The 18,786-nt window shown below is 46.2% G+C and overlaps 1 protein-coding gene across 4 annotated transcripts in view; it reads right to left on the bottom strand.

The window, feature by feature from the left end:
* Window positions 1-1,829: 1,829 nt before the first annotated feature.
* Window positions 1,830-18,786, bottom strand: part of MDM4 (MDM4 regulator of p53) — a 34,057-nt gene continuing 17,100 nt past the window's right edge. For 2 of the 4 annotated variants that reach the window (XM_039536677.1, XM_039536676.1), the window contains exons 5-11: window positions 17,405-17,454; window positions 14,321-14,388; window positions 13,473-13,572; window positions 11,546-11,706; window positions 10,765-10,902; window positions 7,530-7,610; window positions 1,830-5,674 (exon numbers count right to left, since the gene is read on the bottom strand). In XM_039536677.1, the coding sequence (XP_039392611.1) occupies window positions 5,120-5,674; window positions 7,530-7,610; window positions 10,765-10,902; window positions 11,546-11,706; window positions 13,473-13,572; window positions 14,321-14,388; window positions 17,405-17,454 (1,153 nt within the window). In that variant the 3' untranslated portion in view covers window positions 1,830-5,119. Of the gene's footprint in view, window positions 5,675-7,529; window positions 7,611-10,764; window positions 10,903-11,545; window positions 11,707-13,472; window positions 13,573-14,320; window positions 14,389-17,404; window positions 17,455-18,786 lie in introns of those variants that run through there. The other 2 variants (XM_039536678.1, XR_005597945.1) reach the window with 2 other exon arrangements.

Raw genomic sequence — 18,786 nt, 5'->3', positions numbered from 1 at the left:
GCACTTTATTATTATTAGAGAGAAAGGTCATCACCAATAATTTGTAAACAGTCTGAATACAAACAGTTAAGAATGAATGAGGAAAAGCTGCCACCTTGAAAGCTGAATGACAGTTCAGGACACAGGGAATGTCTGGGAGCAGGAGTCATTCTCAAAGCAGTTGTGTTATTTTTAAATGTATTAATAGTAGTTTAACATGCATAACATTAACCGATTATTTTTTAGTAACAGGACATCAGGCAACTGTACTGCTTTTCATATGTTCAGCTATCCTCCCTGGCCAACACTTTCCAGCCTGGGCTCCAAAAGGGGGCACTGCTATACATAGCCAGAGTTTCAGAGATGTTGAGTATCTCACAACTGACACACTAGTCAACAGGAGATCCAGGTGTTCAGCAGCTCCAAAAAATCCGGGCACTGATTTAAGGTGCCCAATTCTCGATTTAGGTGGCTAACTTTCTGGTGCCTTTATTAGTTTCCCATCTGTAAAATGCTGACTCCCTTTTAAAGTGCATTGAGATCTATAGATCAAGAGAGCTATACAAGGGCTAGGTATTTTATTGAAATACTTTGGGTCCTGTCTCTGCAACTAAGGCATGAGAACAGACTTCCTGTCGGGAAATGTTAATAACACGGCAGCTCTGATTGAATTAGGGCTTGTCTGTACCACTAACTATACTGATATATAGCTATACAACCCTCCGAGGCCTTGTCTACATGGCCATGTTACAGAACTGAAACATTCTTGCTCAGGAGTGCGAAAAAAACAAGTTTCAGTGCTGTAAAGCAGTAGTGTAGACAGTGCACCAGCGTTGGGAGCCACATTAGCTACTCCCCGCATGGGAGTGGTTTTTTTCTCTCCCCCAGTGCTGGGGCCGCGACTACACAGCTACAGTAAAGCACTTGCTGCGGCAGCGCTTTGACATTGGTAGTGAACACATACCCCTAGTGTAGACATAGTTACACTGGTGTAAGCATTTATGGGAAGAGGAATAAGATACACCAGTCTAAGGTACTTTTATACCGGTATACCTGCATCGACACTAGGCATTGCACTGGTATAACTATTTCATGGGACAAAAATCATACCCTTAAGCAAAATAGTTATATGGGTACAAAAAAGAAGCTGATGCTTCTGAAATACTACTCTTATATTCGCTACATAATAAAAATAAATCTCCGAACTGTCTAATGTTCATTGTGGCTTTCCTTTGATACAGGGGGATTTTCACTTAGACTCCCTATAACTCTTAGCCACTGAATAAAGGCAAGTATCTCAAGCTTTGTATATATTACACATCTTAATAGGGTTTCAGTAAGGATATTATATCCCCAATAAATTGTACTTTCAGGTTTTTTTGGTCAACGGACTAAACACTTCGTAACACATTCGATCTGAAAACTATTCAATCAGAACCCTTAACAAAATGCACTTTTAAAGGCAACAGGGAAAACAAAATTCACAGTATCCAGAAGATGTGCTTTCAGGTCTACGTCCAAGCATCCACCTTGCCGACCGCACAAACATCCAAAGAAAGGGAAGGCAGCAAGCTGGTAACTAACAGTTCCCACTTCTATACTATACTATTATATTAGTGTACTGTCTACACTATTATAAGGAAACTCTGCTAAATCTACTACGGCCCAAAGGAAGGCTAAGGTGTGTCAGCTTCATTTTAGTGACCCTTCAGCAAGGAAGCTACCAGTGCGCTTCAGATATGGAGCCAGAACCCCCAATGGTGCAAGTCAGCATAACACCACTGACTTCAATAGAGCTATGCTGATTTACACCCATCGGTGAACTGGCCTGTTTGCAAAACAATATTGTGAAACTGCAATTTGGTGCACTGCAGCTTAACTTGTGGTTTAAAAACAAAACTCATTCCATTTGTACATTTACAGCAAATAAAAACACACAGTAATCATCACACGGTAAAACAAAGTCAAGTCAATATAACTGCAGAATCACCAACAGGTTTGGTGTGCTTTTGGCAGTGATAGCTCTGATTCCACACATCCCTGCAGAGGAAGAATAAGCTCAGCGTGGTTTTGGTGCTGCTGAGTTTTGTGACCTTCCCCGGCAGACGTAGACTTACAGCTGGCTTTACACATGGTAAAGACTGGTTTTGGACTTGAGAAGGAAAAAGTTGCTTTGAGAACCACCTGAAAGAGTGTCAAGTATTTAGCGGCATGGAATGGTTCCCAGTTCTGCTTAGACTTGCTCACTTATAGCTACCGAAGTACTGCTAGTCAGCTGCACATCCAGTCCTGGCGCTGTGCTGGTCAGCCTATGCCCAGTAGTAGCGCTTTCTAACTAAAAGCCACAAATCAATAGGGAGAGAGGAAAAGCCTGGATTATAGCCATGGAAAAGAGATCCGTTCCCCTCTCCTCCTCCCAAGCTCAACATTAAACCAGAGGAGAGCCACTGCCCCCTCTCTAAACATAGCTAAGAGGGTACTGATCAGTCCATGCTATATATTTTCCCTTCCCTTCCCATGTGAAACTTTGGAGATAGAGCTGCTTCAGCAGCAGAGTGCTACGCGCTGCTCTGAGGAACCTTGTGGGGTGCCTGTACCTGCTTTGTGTCTCTACCAGGGAGATGAAGGGAGTTAGAAAGACTACGATAAAAATACTAGATCAAAAAGGAATGTAGCTAGAGAAGAAACTACAGTTCTTTGTGAATACGTAAAGCCTCCTGCAGCTTTACAGGCTCAGTTGAACTGTACACCCTCGGGAACTCTGGGCAATAAGGCTATGATGTACAGCACAAGCTGCAATGGCTGGCAGTGATGGTTCAGAACGGGGAGGCAAAAATCTTCCCCAAATCACATGCTAGAGACAGGGCAGTCTAGGTGGCCCAAGTAATAGGAATCCCCACCCAACTTGCACTGGATAGACACTTTACAGTAGAAGGCAGATATGTGGATCTTAATAGTTAGAAGGTAAACACCTGGTAGATCAAATAATCCATCTCTTTGGAGGAGCCCATAGTCTTCACAGCAGAAGACGCAACCCCACAATGTGTATTCTATTGACAAAGAACTATGGCTTCCCAGTGTACTGAGCTGCTACACCGAATGAACATTTCTTGGTATTCAAAACAGAGAAGTGACAGCGTCCACCCTAGAACTATTTTAAAACAGGCCTGGACAAAACCTTGGATAACACATTGTTGAGAGCAACCCTGTGGTGGCCAGGGAGTGCTGGGCTAAATGGGATCTAACAGGTGTTGGCCATCTTTATTTTTTCTAGGTTTTTATTTATTTTAAGTAAGTAGGAAATAAAACAAAGGTGCTAAAAGGGGTGTGTGTTTTGAGGAGGGATGGAGGTAAGTAAATTTACTCTACATAGTGAGCTGTAATTATGGCTATAGCTCTGCAGGAGAGAAGGGAAAGTGCAGCAGGAGAAGGGCTATATACCTGCTTTACGGCCAACTGATATGCATAGATCTATAGGGGCTTGATCTAGCCTGGCGGAGACCCTGCATTTGGTAAGATCGTGTGCTTCCACAGCACTGTCTCCTCCCCTTGGACCCTGCAGATGCCTTTGCACATGGTCCGAGGTCCATGCTGGGGAACAGGCTAGAGATAGGGCAGGCCAGAGGAGAATGGAACATGGGTGCCCAGTGATTCTCCACCTGCCCAGTGGAAGTTACTCAAACCCTCAGGAGTCCCCAGGGTAGCTGTGGCTGTAGGCGGGAGTCTGGTACTCTGGTAGCGTGGGTCCAGTGGAATGTGAATGACCCTGTTCCCCTACAGATCCCCCAGGTTTGAGGACAGGCACTCCACAGCCTTCCCCACATGGGCAAATCCTGACCAACCTCCACAAGGGACAATAGAGGATGCTCTCCTTGAGGCATCCTGGAGCTCCTTCCTGCAGATGGGGGTTGAGAAAGATGTGGGTAGATACCTAGGGTGTGCTCTTTAAGAAAGAATTTAACAACAGTTTAAAACTACAAATTCTAGCGGCAGATGGACCCTCTATTACACTGTGCAGATAAGAATACCGCAGAAGGATTCTGAGACGAGTTAAAACCTGTAAGAAACTAAATCAAATTGAAGAGGGTCCAAGTGTGACTAACATCACGCAACAGTTCCTTAGATAAACCAGCTGTCAGGTGGCGCACAAAGATAAAGGCCTTATTTTTCAAAATTGCACATTAGTAAATCTCACTAGCACTTTAAATAGAGACTTTTCTCAAATGATCAGCCAGCGTAAAAAAGGTAGGGATGCAGTTAAAACAGCTGTAGGTGTGAGGGGCTAATTGTGAGCATTAGAATGCTCGTATATACACACACAACTGCTGTAAGTGCACACCTAACCTAAGGGCCAGATCCACAGCTGGTGTCAATTAGCATTGAGTTGACTGAGCTATGCCGATTGGCAGCAGCCGAGGAACTGGTCCCCAACACTGTATTTTAATTAAAAAGGATCCATTAAGAGAACAAGACATGACACCTTGCTCTTGCATGATTGTTAAATCATACAGGGTGGTTTACATATTGATTAAAAGTTGGGGAGGTTTGTTTTTCATTATGGATTTTGGGGAGTGTCTCAACCCAATCTTACAAAATACTGAAGAGAGTTAGAAGTCTTGTAACCCCCATTCACCATTACTCTTCTGAGAACTGATCCTGGGAGAATCCAGCGTACATGTGTGTACACACAGACACACTCTCCTCCCACCCTGTGCTTTCTATTTTCAGGCACTGCACAGAGTTTAGCTTACTGCAGAGCATACAACCAACCAGAGTTAAATATTTATTTATTAACCATCTGGCTTCTGCAAGGATCAGTTATGAAAACAAGACCATGCGGGTGAAATCATCTCCTCTAGAACTTGGAAAGTAAAGGATTTAGAAATTCTAAAACCTGGGGCAGATGCTACTGACGGATCAGTCAGGCCCCAGGAACGTAAACTGACACTAAAAACCGAACATTGTTTCATTTCATCACGGGGATTCCTCAACTTTCTTTGTCAGTTTGGGACCCCTGTTCTTTAGCTGCGTTACATAATTAGGTTCCCTTGTAGCACCATAGACACTAACGTAAACCTTGTGGCAGATGTCCCCTGACTAGTGACCATTTAAGTCCCTGAAGCACCTTGCAGTGGCACAGCTACCCCACGAAGATTCTGATCACCATCTGGATCGGTTTCTTGCACACTGGACATGGCAATCTCCCTTTCTTCAGCTTTTTCGCACATTTGAAGCAAGCTACTAGGTGACCAGACCTTCCATGGATAATATTCCCATCCCGTGGCCTCTTCTGGCATAGAATGCAGGGATTCAACAAATTTTTGATATTCTCTTGCCATTCTACTACTTCTTCCTTTTTGTGTTCACCAAAATGCATCTGTGGCTCCTGGACTTTGCATTCTTGTGTCAAACCCAGGGACTCCATAGAGCTGCCAGGGTCTACATGGGACTCACATTCACCTGTGTGCAGATCTTTGGGTCGGCAAACTGGAGCAGACACAGTCCTTCTGCAGTCTGGGACATCGATTCCCTCATCATCCTTTTTGCCTTGAATAGTATCAATGGTGGACAGAGAGAGAGAATGAGCTAGTCTGGGGCAATCCGAGTACCAGTCCTTCCGTAAGGCCCAGCAGCGGTAACAGTACCGTTTGACAGGAGAGTTAAACTTCTTACATTTGGTGCATTGCCAGCAGTCCTGAAGAATGAATGGAGTAGACAAAAACAAGAGCAAGTCAGTGTATTCTTGCTAAGGCTGCTTTCCTTTATGTGCAGGAAGCAGCAAAGAAGAGTCATCAAGAATGGCAGTGTGTCAAGGCTAGCAGACGCACGATACACAGCGGCCACTTGGGAGAGCCTCAGAAACATTTCACCTTGCCCATAACACCTACAAACTCATGCCCTCTGCTTAGGAGTTTACTTCGTCTTTTTCCACCTCTCAACCTTCATATCTTTATGAAGTAAAGTTCTCATTCTATGTAGTTTATTGAAATGTAAGTGCCCCACTCTAAATTCAAGAGTAGATAGCTCCTTGAATTGATTAGAAGTGTATTTCTCAGAACCATTAATTATTTAGCATCTATTGGATCTACACAATTGACAGTGGCGTACTTGATTACCCTATATACCAAGGGCAATGGCTGCTCAAGTTTAGAGATATAACTCAGCTGTCCTATGCCAGAGACAATCCAATTTGTCAAGCCAGCACAGTCTAGAAAAGTGTGCTCAAATTTTTTTGGCTCTGCCAGCTGCAAGGAACTGTGTGATATATTTTTTCTGACATACAGCAAAACCCTCAAAAGAAAGCCTGCAAGGATTGGGGAAAAAAGAGCACAGATGATAGAACATAGATCTGGTGTCAGTTAAAATACACTGGGAAGGATGTCTCTTGGAGAAGAGTCAAAAGGGACAATTCTTTTCCACATGGTTCAGAAACTGAAGGGGGAAATGGGGAAGAAGGATGGATCTGTAGTTCAAGTGTTAACTAGGCTGTGGGTGACCCAGGTTCAATTCCTGCTCCACCACAAACACCTTTTGTCACCCTGCACAAGTCACTTCATCTCTCACTGCCTCAGGTCCCCATCTGTAATGTGGTGATAACAGCACTGCCCTACCATCGAGGGGTGTTGAGGATAAATACATTAAAGATGGTGAAGCACCCAGATGCTACTGTGACAGAAGCCGTGTGTGTAACTAAAACAGATTAGAGTGACAATTGGATTCTCTCTCCGTCCGGGGGACCACCTTGAAGCAACCAGCAGTTTAGTAGCTGGCTTGGAGCTCTCAAGATACAGTGGAACTCTGACTGGAATACAGAATATTGCAGCAGCCTGTTTTCTGATATGACTAACTCTGATCTAGCTATTTCATTGGCTACCGGGGGCTGAATTTATACATCTGAATCTTCATCAAGGATAATATCCCAGATTCCCTTTCAGACTGCAATAGAGTTGGCCCAAGAAAAGTGTGCAAACACATCCATTTTTCACCTCTCATAACAAAACCAGTTCCCCCACCCCCATTCTAATTAATTCAGTGCTGGCTTGACAGTGCCAGACACTGAGGGCCTGATTCCCATTTACAAAATTCTGGCAGTGTAAAGGGGCCTTAGCATAACACAGAATAAAGTCCTGAATCGTCTAGCCAGGAAACAGCTACAGCACAGGCAGGTGCAAACTCTCCCACACTGCCCAGCAAAACTGCCTAAACCTGCACCTGAAGGGACTACTCTGCTGTGAGTGGTGTGTTCCGTCTCCATGGCCCATTCAATGCTTGACTACTCTTCAGGCTGCCAACAAGGGGGCCATTTCGTGCCAATCCTGGTGTCTGTATTTAAACCGACACCTTTTCAAAACAAACTGGACTGAGAGACACCCCTAAACTTCATACAGGTGACCAAGCAAAGGGAATGTATTTTTTGCTACAGAGCACTTACGGCTTTTGAAAGGGATACAGTAAACATTCTTCTAGCACAACAAATAGTGTACATTTTAGCCAGACAAGCTGGCACAGCACACTCAGGAGCATGGGATGTTGAACTAAAGGATGAATACCTCAGAGGCAGCTTCTACATCTGTGTCGTCACTTAGGGACTGAGAATCCTCGAGGTCATCAGTACACGTAACCTCAATCACCTGGGAAGATTAAATAAGTTATTAGAATTGTACGCAAATCTCACTAATGACTTTTCTAAAAATGTGTTCATGGATTTTTCTTCACATCCTTCAAACATGCATGTGGGTAACTTTATTCATGTGACTGGTCTTGCTGACCATCGACTAAGTTTGCAGGATCAGGCCTAAACTGTTAAACTGACTGTGCACAAAGTGCTCGCAAAAAAGTACAAGAAAAATATTTTTCCTCTAATTTTTTTCAGTGCTGAATCTTAAAGTAATGGCTGTAGTAGTGGTAGAGAAAAAAATTCAGAAGTATGATTTTAAGCTGATTGTGTGCCTTGAAAAATGACTTCAGTAGGTCAAAACAAGCAGAGACAGAGGACTCCCCACAGCTTATAGCTTCTGAGAAAAGTGGTTCTAATGGACATCCCATCAGAGACTATTGAGGGGAGTCCTTTACTGAGGAAGACTTACAAAGTTGGCTGGTCACTGGACTGCCTGTTCCTAATCATAGGTGTGCGCAGCACATTTCATTAGGGTGTGCAACCAGGGAGCCCCGCCCAAGCCCCGCCCCTGCCCCAATCCACTCCCTCCCAATTCCCACCCCCTGACTGCCCCTCTCAGCCCCCCCCCCCCCCCTGCGCCAGGTCCCCTGACTGCCCCCTCCTGGGACCCTGCCCCTAACTGTCCCCCAGGACCCCACCCGCTAGCTAAGCCTCCGTGCTCCTTGTCTCCTGACTGTCCCGACCCTTAGTCACATCCCCGCCCCCAGACAGACCCCCGGGACTCCCACACCTATCCAACCGCTCCCTGCTCCCTGACAGGATCCCCAGAACTCCCGACTCATCCAACCCCCCCGCTCCTTGTCCCCTGACCGCCCCCTCCAGAGACTCCCCCGCATCCCCTAATCACTCCCCAGGACCTCAACTATCCTTGTCCCAATTGTCCCAACCCCTAGTCTAGGCTGACCAGATAGCAATTGTGAAAAATCAGGACAGGGAGTGGGGGGTAATAGGAGCCTATAGAAGAAAAAGCCCCAAATATCGTGACTGTCCCTATAAAATCAGGACATCTGGTCACCTTACCCTAGCCACATTCCCGCTCCCTGACAGACCCTCTGGGACTTCCACACCCTATCCAATGCCCCCATTCCCTGTCCCCTGACTGCCCCTAAGACCCTCTGGCCCATATCCAACCCCCTGGCCCGGCCCCCTTACCACGCTGCCGCTCAGAATAGAGTCCCCACCAAATCCCACCCCCTGGACATCCCCTTGACCAGTGATGTGATGGCACTTACGGGGCAGGCACAGAGAGCGCCAACCAAGCTGGAGCACAACAGTGGAAGTGCGCTATGACTGACATAAGTCAAAGGTCACATGTAGCGCTGGGGAGGCAGCGATTGGCTGGGTGGGGGGGCAAAGGTGGGTCACGGTAGCAGCATGGGGTTCACTGTGTGACACAATGACAACAACTTTGTGCAGCTGCTGGGGAAGTTTGTACAGGCAACAAATACACCTGCGTGGGTGGGGGGAACCCTGTCACCCTGACTCATGGGTGCTGACTTTTGGTTTTGCCGGTGGGTGCCCCATCCTGGCCCCACCCCCTTATCCAAGGCTCTGCCCCCACTCCACCTCTTCCTGCCCCTGAACACCATCTTCTTGCCAGCTCCCTCCCCTAAATGCCTCCCACCAGCTGCTCACTCCTTTCGGCCCCCTCCTGCCTTAAGGGCAAGGTGTGGGTGCTGGAGGGATATTCTGCCAGTTTTGAGGGGAGGCTATTTTCAACATTTCTACACTTTCATTCTAGTTATTGAAAATGTGTCTAGCATTGGTATCTCCCCTTCCTGATGTTTCCCAGTTCTTGCTCTCTACCTGTGTCCCTTTTCCCATCTCTCTCTCTCCCCACTTCCTGGTGGCTCTGTTTAGCACCTGCTCCCACCCACGCACTCAAAGCAGCTGTCTCCCCCGAACCCCACCCCCTGCAGCCAGCCTAGAAATTACACACCCTGACACAGAGAGAAATGTAATTCAACAGCCCAGCATAGAAATGGCCCATTCATTCATCCTGCTGTGTGGCTGCTGTGTCGCTCCAGCTCTTCCCAATCCCAGGGCTGCAGCCCATCCCGGCTTTGATTCCTTCACACACACTACAGCTTTTGTGGGAGGGGAGCCCCTGGTGGGACCATGGCCAAAGGCAGGGAAGTGGAGGCCAGTTGCTTCCTCCGTGGGGCTGCAGCAACCCAGCACTCTGAAGCAAGAGCTCAGGTGTCCCAAGGTGAAGCAGGGCAGTATCTCCTGACTTGAAGTTGATACAGGGGGATGGATGCAAGGGAAGGAATTCCCCAGGAGCTGGGGGGTAAGAGGGATCCATGGGAAGGGACTCAATCCTTCCTTACGCTGGGAGGAGGGGATAAACATCCTCTCTTGGAGGAAAAAACCCTCAGGCAGGGGCTTGATCTGGGAATGGGGGAAGGGGAGACAGCTTTGAGCTGGGCAAACATTACTTTCCCAGGCATGAGAGAACCATCGGGGGTGGGAGCTCCCAGAGCCTGCCTGGGAGGGGTCTGGGCAGCGTCTGGGCTTAGGGAGGCTGCTCATTTGCAGCTGGGGCTGGGGCTGCAGTGAAGCCCCTCTGGACAGGTAAAGAAGGGGGAGGGGGTGAGCTGTGGGCCCCAGCCCATTTTCACTCATCAGACACAAGGGAGATCTTTTCTTAAAAGGAGCCATGTCCTTTGGTTTGTCCCCCTGCCCAGCACTAAGGGGATCTACAGCTGGTTTCTCCTGGCTGAAGGGGGAGCACAGGTCCTGAGGGAAACACCAGGGTGGGCTGAGACTGGCTGGCTCAGTCCTTGAGAAAGCCCCTGGCCCATACTCCCCCCAGCAACCCCCTGGAGCCAGCCGAGAAGCTGCCTGCCCATCTCCCCCCAGCCCCCTGCCGAGAGGCTGCCCACCCTGTCTCCCCCACCCCTCCGCAGCTAGCCCAGAAGCTGCCATGCTCTTCCTCCTTCCCGTTCCGAGCCTCCAGCGGGGGAAGGGGGGAGGAGCAGCCTTAGCAGCCACACACCAATGTTCCCGATACAGAAGAAGAACAGGAGAAGAGAAATGAATGGCAAAGGGTTGCAACATAAATTAGATCAGCTAACACAGCCGAACTGTGTATCACTAGGAGATACCTTTTTGTCACTCTCTTTCCCCACTTCTTCACAGTCCACTGTCTCCACTTTGACGGCAACATTGAATTGATCCGAAGCAGATTCATTGAGGAACCACAAGTCATCAGTAGTATCTGAAACAATGGCAGTGTCTATGTCCTAGTAGAATGGAGATGGGGGAAAATATGTATGCATTAGGATATTAGTGATTCAACAAGTCTGGGTATGCAGAACTCCAGTGCTCCAGGGCGCATAACTGCAGTCCTAATGCATGCTCTCCTCTTCTTTTATACCAGACTTCTTTCCACTCAAACTCACTCAGTGACTCTTGGGGTGACAAGCAATGCAGTAGAACACGCTGAAAAATGGAGACAAGTTTTCACACGTGTCCATTTTCTGACCCGCTCGACAATTCAGTCCCCTTGTTAACAGTTCACACAGGCTAACCACCATGCTACATATATCTTCATTATATATTAGTGACTTTTATCCCAAAGGATCCCAATGACCTCCACAGGCTATATGCACATGGCGCCACTGAAATACAGTCAACACTTTTGGCATGGAGAAGAAAACACTGGGGAGCAGGGACATTTTGTCCAGACACACCGAAGCAAACCTCACATTCATGAAAAGACTTAACGGGGTAGATAGAAGGGAGAAACTGTAAGTCTTGGACAGACTCTGAACTGTGGTGGGGGGGAGGGGGGAAATGACTACAGGAATATTTACTTGACCCACACAAGAGAATGGAGAGGGAGAGAATACACTGCATTTTTAGCTGTTTAAAGTATCCATTTACCTGGTTGGTCTGTATATCTGTTGACCCGTTACTTCTGGACTTGTAGTTGTTTCTCAGATTTCCTAAAAACCACCATGGAAGGCCAGCTACATCCCACTCCTCAAATACCAGATCCAGCTTGGGCTTCTTGCTTTTTGAGAGGTTTTCTATTAAGTCTTTGTCTGTAGAAGCCAAGTAGAATCTAGGTCATGACAGGCACATGCGGCTTGTGGCACCACCAAAGCAGAACCCATCCCAGTCCAATACATGGCGTATTATAGAATCTTTAACTCCATACACCTTTCTGCCGGAGCTAGGTTAACAGGCCCTCGGCTGTATTTATTACAGCATCATACTGGCATGTTGCACCGCCTGTACTTTTGGATGCTCAAGTTGCTTAGCAGAACAGTCAAGTGCATTATTTACACGTTGTGCATGTGTGCACACGCACACAGAGTACAGCCCCATTGATTCCCTTGACCATCCCTTGGTCACCACCACTACACTGCAGACTAAGTCACTGGTTCTCAAACGAGGGCTGCCGCTTGTTCAGGGAAAGCTCCTGGCGGGCCGGTTTGTTTACCTGCTGCATCCACAGGTTCGGCCGATCGCGGCTCCCACTGGCCGTGGTTTGCCCCTGCAGCCCCCATTGGCCTGGAGCAAGTGGCACGGGCCGAGGGACGTACTGGCCACCCTTCCTGCAGCCCCCATTGGCCTGGGGCGGCAAACTGCGGCCAGTGGGAGCCGTGATCGGCCGAACCTGCGAACATGGCAGGTAATCAGGGCTTTCCCTGAACAAGCGGCGGCCCAAGTTTGATAACCGCTGCTCTAAGTGACACTCCCTACAGGGAGATGCTTGTGAAACCTGCAGCACAAATAAAACGCGTACAATACACTGGGGCCAAATTCAGCTTTGGATAAACGGGGCACAGTGACACTTCAACTGATGAGTTAGATCTGGTCACACCAGGTCTGGATTTGGCCCCAGTTTCCAGCAATGAGTGCGCCTTGATTCCATGAGAAGGCTCCCAGCCAGAAAAGCTTCAAAATAGGAAGCAGAGAAAAGGGAATCTGCCAGTCTTCTCAGTCCTTGCCTCACTTTAGCCCACGGAATTCAACCTTTTTCCCCCAATCTCATGGAGGCCTCATTTCCAAAGAGCTTTCACTCCAGCTCTTTATTCAGGCCTGCAGTTTTGCAGGCACAGACAAGGACCACCTCTACCTGCAATGAAGTAAATATCTACCCATCCTCATTTGGGCCAACCAATAATGAAGCCTGCGAACAGAGAAGCCAGTTTTAAAACATCAGACCCTTTGATGTCAGGGTGGATTTGGGAGTAATGAGGGAAAAGGAAACAAACTCCCCATATCACATAATACGCATCCCGAAGAACTAGCAAGAAAGCCTCACGAGACATTAAAACAAATTTCAAGAGAGGAATTTTCTAGTTATGAGGATGGATGAAAAATACAGCAAAACTTAACACTATTGTTATTCAGTTCTCTGATAGGGTTGCGGGTATTCTGCAGACAGCTCGGTCTGATTCCAATTAATTAGAAGACAAAGTCCCCATGGAAGATAAATTGATACAAGTATAATTTCAGCATTTAAAACAACCTAACATTTTTGATGGCATTGCTCAGTGATTGATGTGCTGTTTGGCATTAACCTGCCATTTCCTCCAAGTGTTTGTTTATTTATGAGGCCAAGTATCCAGGCTAAAAAGCGTGTACAACATACAATACCTATGGCAGATATTTATGGTTCTCTAAATCTCTGCACATAAAATCATGACTTCAGAAGATTACTTTCCACAATAGGATTTTTATTAGTCTCCCAGCATCCTACTCTGATCGGCTCCTGCCATGCAGAGCACCACATGCAGTATTCACAAATGTGTAGGTGGGCTTGTGCTTGCCTCTCGATGCACAAACAACTTGCACTCACCTTCGCAGTTTCCATAGCTGTGCTGTGAGGTAGACAAAGCAGGAGCACCACTTTTGTCCTCCGTTCCCTCAGTGTCAGAGCTTCCCTCTGTGCTAGTCTGCTTGAAAGAAGGCAGAAAAGACACCCATTAGCTCATCAGAGCTTACAGGGACAAGGGGATGTAGCACTTCCACTCTGAGTCACCAGCTGCAGTACAACACCAAGGAGTTCCATAGAAGAATAAAGGTTTTTGAGCACAACACACAGTATTAACCTTTCCAGAAGGCTGCTATGGATCTATCATCAACACACGTGGAGTACTTTCAACCCAGGAAAAATCTTAAGATTGGCAAGAGATCAAAAGTTGCCATCTTTAATGCAGTAATATTGCAATATTCATCCTCCACTGCCCCCACACTCCAGACTGTATTAATCCCCACGTATATGCCCAAAACAAGTTAGGACTAGACAAAGATTTTTCCCAGGTTTCCAGATTCTGCCTGGAAGCTTTAAAAAATGATCCCACTGAGCAAAACCAGTTTACACTTTTAGGAAGTTCAATCTGTTGTTTGAAGAATGAGAGAAACAAAACAATACACACAAACACAAAATCCAAACACAGTGCAAGCTGGAGGGACTGAGGACAGGAAGTGTTACATCCCAGAGAAACGCGCCCAGAGAATGGAACTCTGTTATGAAGAGAACAGAGAAGGGTCACTCTGTCCCTGGTCTGTGGACTCCCAAGAACTTTTAAGGAAGGCGAAGACCTACCAGTCAAGGAGTAAAAAGTTCTGGCAGTCCACACATGCACAGGTACAGAGAAGGGGCCGCTCTGTACAACAAAAGAAACCACCAGGCAGTGGGTTTACCTTCAGCTGGTCTTGGCTTGGATTATCGACGCTCTGATCCTTTGCGAGAGCAAGAGTCTGTGCAGCATCTATATGGCAAGTAAAACAAAAGAAAACACCTTCCCTGGTAATAACCATTCTCACAACACAGAGGGCCCTCAGCAAGCAACCAACGAGCCAGGCTTGGCAGACAGGCATGTGGAACTTTACAGAAGAAAGGATTCTAGTTGCTTAGGCAGCTGGCCAATTCCCAGATGGCTATTACAGGGGGACTGTTTATTTCTTTGTTTTTATTATGGATGTAGAGGGCACTGGACTAGGGAGTAGGAAGTGTCTGTGGCCACTGGGAGACCTTACGTCATTGCAGGTAAGAATCCTGACACTCCCCACATGGCCTGCCCTCCCTCTGCAAGCTGCTACGTTGTAGGCAGGGAAGCTCACTGCAGCAGCAGAGGTGGCGACTCCAGCATGGAGTCTAGAGTAGCTCCATGCTGAAAAACAAGGCCAGCAGGGAAATGCCTGATGGATACACTCTTTTTCACTGGCCACAGAGACTACCTGTGGGGAGATGTCATTTTGAAGAGGAGAAAGAAAAAACCAGACCAAACAGTGGAAGGTCCACGTCCTGGCAGGCTCCTCCCTAGGCATTCACAATCAGTGTGCATGTCCTCAATACAACTTAATGCAGACAAATACACAGGCCCCAAAGGTTAATCATAACTCCCCTGCCCCCCAAACCTTACAGTCTAAGCTAAAAGCCAAAGCAATCAGGTAAGCAAAAATGACTGTAACTCAACTGAAGACCTGTATTTTAGAAAAGGCTAAATGAGCAGAATGGCTCAGAGGAGAAGCAAATATAGGGACTGCTCCCCCTCCCTTTTAATTCCATGGCAACACTGACTTCTAGGAGAGCAGGACTGGGTTTCTATGCCTGTTGTACTTCACAACACAAACATGAAGACACAGTGAAGTGCAGTTATAGACAGAAAAGTGACTGTAAAACAACACTGCTGGATCCCATATTCCCTCCCACTCAATGTCCATATCAAATATACTATTTACAAGCCCATGGTTGATTTTTCTAATGTCCAATAAAGCAAATCTGAAAATCCAGCCATTTTCTTCTGCCTCTTCCATCATCAGCAGCAGTAAAGATTCTGCAATCAGAGATTAGTTGATGTTGCCTGAAGCAAAAGAGACTTCACCTCACTCATCTATAATTGCTTTGGCTCCACAGTGTCAGAAGAGGAAGAATGGCTTTATGATGAAGTCTAGCTCTGTCTGAACATATTATATATAGAATACGCTATTCTTACAATGGTTGGAAAAACACCTTTTATACTGGAAAATGTCTCTGCCAACATAAATAAAAACACTGAACATAAAATTTCAAGAAAGTAGATAGCCTAAAGTAGAGGCTGTATGACTCAGGCATACAGAGAATAATTAGGCTGAATATGGAGATCTACTGAAGAAAAGCACTACATGAGAGCTAGGTATTATTAAGGAGATATGTTCTTATCACACAGTCACTTTTCCTTCTATAAGTGCACTTTACAGAAGTGGCCTCAATAATTTGCAGAATGAGGCACTGAGAAGCAGAAATCTGGCCAGTGAATATTTATTGCTCTCACAGAACATGAAGTATGACAGGCTGTGGAATCCTATTTCCAGTTGCCCCATGCTAAGAAAAAATTAAATAAATCCACAAGCACCATTCCTAGACACTTGTGAATTCACAATTGGGTGTACAAAATCAGGGATCAGTCTGCCAAGCTTGTTTCGTTTTGTTCTCTCTCTCTCTCTCTCTCTCTCTCACACACACACACACCCCGGTATAACTCGGTGACCGACTCTCTAAAGTAACATTATTTCCTTTGGCAAGTTTAAAAATAGTTACACCATGACCAGAATGAACAAATGCAAGCTCACCCACACAAATACACACACACACCTCCAGAAGAGGGGAGGCTGCTAGCAGGAGAAAATGTTTCCCTAGGATTCTTTGCTTTCCACTTATACTGCTAGTGGGTAAGCCAGGGAATCACCACCATAGAAATAAGCACTCACACGGTTATTCTGCAGACACAGGTAGGTGGTTAGACAAGACAGTGCTCAGGCAGGTTCTCCATTACAGACGGGAATGGGTGATCTCCGGAAGCACTGATGCACACTAACCATGGCTGATAAGCGGAAAACTACATGGTATTTGGCCACAGTTTCTGAAATTACTTCTAAATTTGCATGCACCACTACTTGTTAGTGCAAAAAATAGACTAGGCCCTTCTGAAAGCCGTGTCATTGGTATGAAACTGCTTAGAGCACTAGGAAGTATGGCATTGACCTCACAATTCTACCAATGCACCTTGCTCACTATTCACATGCTTGCTATTTCAGTATGAATTCTCTACTGAGTAGACGCTAACAGCTGTACTAATTGAATGGTAGATTGGGGGAAAACAGCCACGAGGGACTAGGTTAACAACAACAACAACAACAACATTTGTTTCAACTTGTGACTGAATTTCTTTATGTGGATGGATTTGACAGCTTTCCCCATGAGCTGGCAGAGTAACAGTGATGTTGAGCGGGTAAGTCTGGTATTCAGACCTCTGACATTGGAATGGATTATTTAAGGGAACAAGTCATCATGTCAGACTTCCAACACCCCTATGACTAGTCCTAACTAAGATCACAAAGTATAGACGCAAGCGATAGTAGGGAGCCGGGTGGAGATCACTCAACATTTTGTAGCTTAGCAAAGGCTGAGATGAGCAAAGGTTCCAGTGGGGTATTTTTAGCCAAGCCAGTTCACTCACACCTAGCATTTAACCCTGTCAGTTTCCAGGATGTGTCTCTGGATATAAACTGTCTTCTGCTTTTTGAGGCATAGCTCCAGCCATACACTGGCATGTCAGGCAAAGGGCTAATTGGTTTCCAACCACGTGAACTGTTTTGCAGACACACGACTTGAAGGTATTCTCAGAGTGTGCCCCCACAAGCAGGTTTTCACTCAAGGAACATTTCTCTTTCCTACATATCATTACTTACCCCAATTAAATTAACATTGTACTGAATGCACTTGGCTGTACTAGACAAACCTACCTGTAATAGTAACAGAAGTCAGGTTCCTTTTCAGCATGTCATAAACCGGGCTACAAGGAAAAGAGGACTAGTGAGTGCAACCACAGCAAAAAATAAGATAGCCTTTCCTCATCGTGACTTTCTTCTCCCAGTTGCCCTATGCCTCCTAATATCCTCTCCATTCCAGCCACTATACAGCAGCAGAAAGCAGCAACAACCTCTTTGTTGGCGGCCAGCGCAGCTCTCTAAATGGGCAATACTGGCCAGGAGAAGGCCTGGTAAGGGAAGTACCGAGACAGCTTCTCCTAACGTAACTCTTATGAACTGTAATTTAAAGGTGTTCCTCTCTGGTAGAGCTCCTAAGGTGGGGCAAACACTACCTGTCCAGATTTGCACATGGTGTGCAGCAGGCCTTCATCTGAAATAATACATTATCATCATCTGATATAATCATCGTGAAAAACGCACTGACTTTTCCCCTCCCCAGCCACCTCTTCCTTTTAGGAGACTGTAGGAGTTATCTGAAATATAACCTCTTCTTGGCCATTTGTTTTCATATCATATCTTTTGAATTCAAGAGCTCTCGCTTAAGCAGTTGTAATCTGTCAACCCCAGTTGCAGTCTGCTGTCTTACATCAGTCATTTTGCTAGCAAGGAAATTGTGACACTCTATACCACGGGGGAGTGCCCTGTAACCCCCATATTTCTCATTTATATATAAATTGTGATACTGCATATAACGCATGCCATGTGAGGTATCAGGGGAAAGGTTATGATCTGCTGAAAGTCACTGTTCTATCTAAATATCTACATCATTAGTGCATATGAAGTTATGAGATTGTGTTATATGGTTATCACTAAAACATGTTTAAGTTGGGGAATCAGCAGCTCCCCAGAGACAACAGCAAGGAAAAGTAACCAATGCCTGGGCAGGTTTCGAACCACCATCGACAGCCATTGTCCAGGAAGGGAGCTACAATGCAATGACTCATTTGCACAAGGCCACACCAGGGCAATTGCTCAACCTTGCCTGGTGACTCAGCAATGACCCCAGACATGCCTGGACTTGTGTTCTCCAAGCACATGGACTGAGGTATAAAACAAAACATAGTGGCCCCATGCTTCGCCTTTTCTCCTCCCCCGCACCTATGCTGCAACTAGAAACAAGGACACTGAGGAGACTCAAGACTCCAAGAGAGGAGACTGGCCCACGTTTCAAGGGTGAAACCTGTGTACTATGAACTGCAATATCCAGTGGGGTGAGGAAAACTGCTTAATCTAGATATTGCCCAGTCTAATAGGGTTGAGAGTTTAGACTGTGTGCTTATATTTTCTTTTCTTTTGGTAACTAACTCTGACTTTTTGCCTATCACTTATAATCTCTCTTGTGTAGTCAATAAACT

Source organism: Mauremys reevesii, linkage group 4 (assembly GCF_016161935.1).
Source record: "Mauremys reevesii isolate NIE-2019 linkage group 4, ASM1616193v1, whole genome shotgun sequence".
NCBI classification, from domain to species: Eukaryota; Metazoa; Chordata; order Testudines; family Geoemydidae; genus Mauremys; species Mauremys reevesii.
Note: the sequence above shows the minus strand (reverse complement) of the source record. Positions and strands in the feature narration are given on the sequence as shown.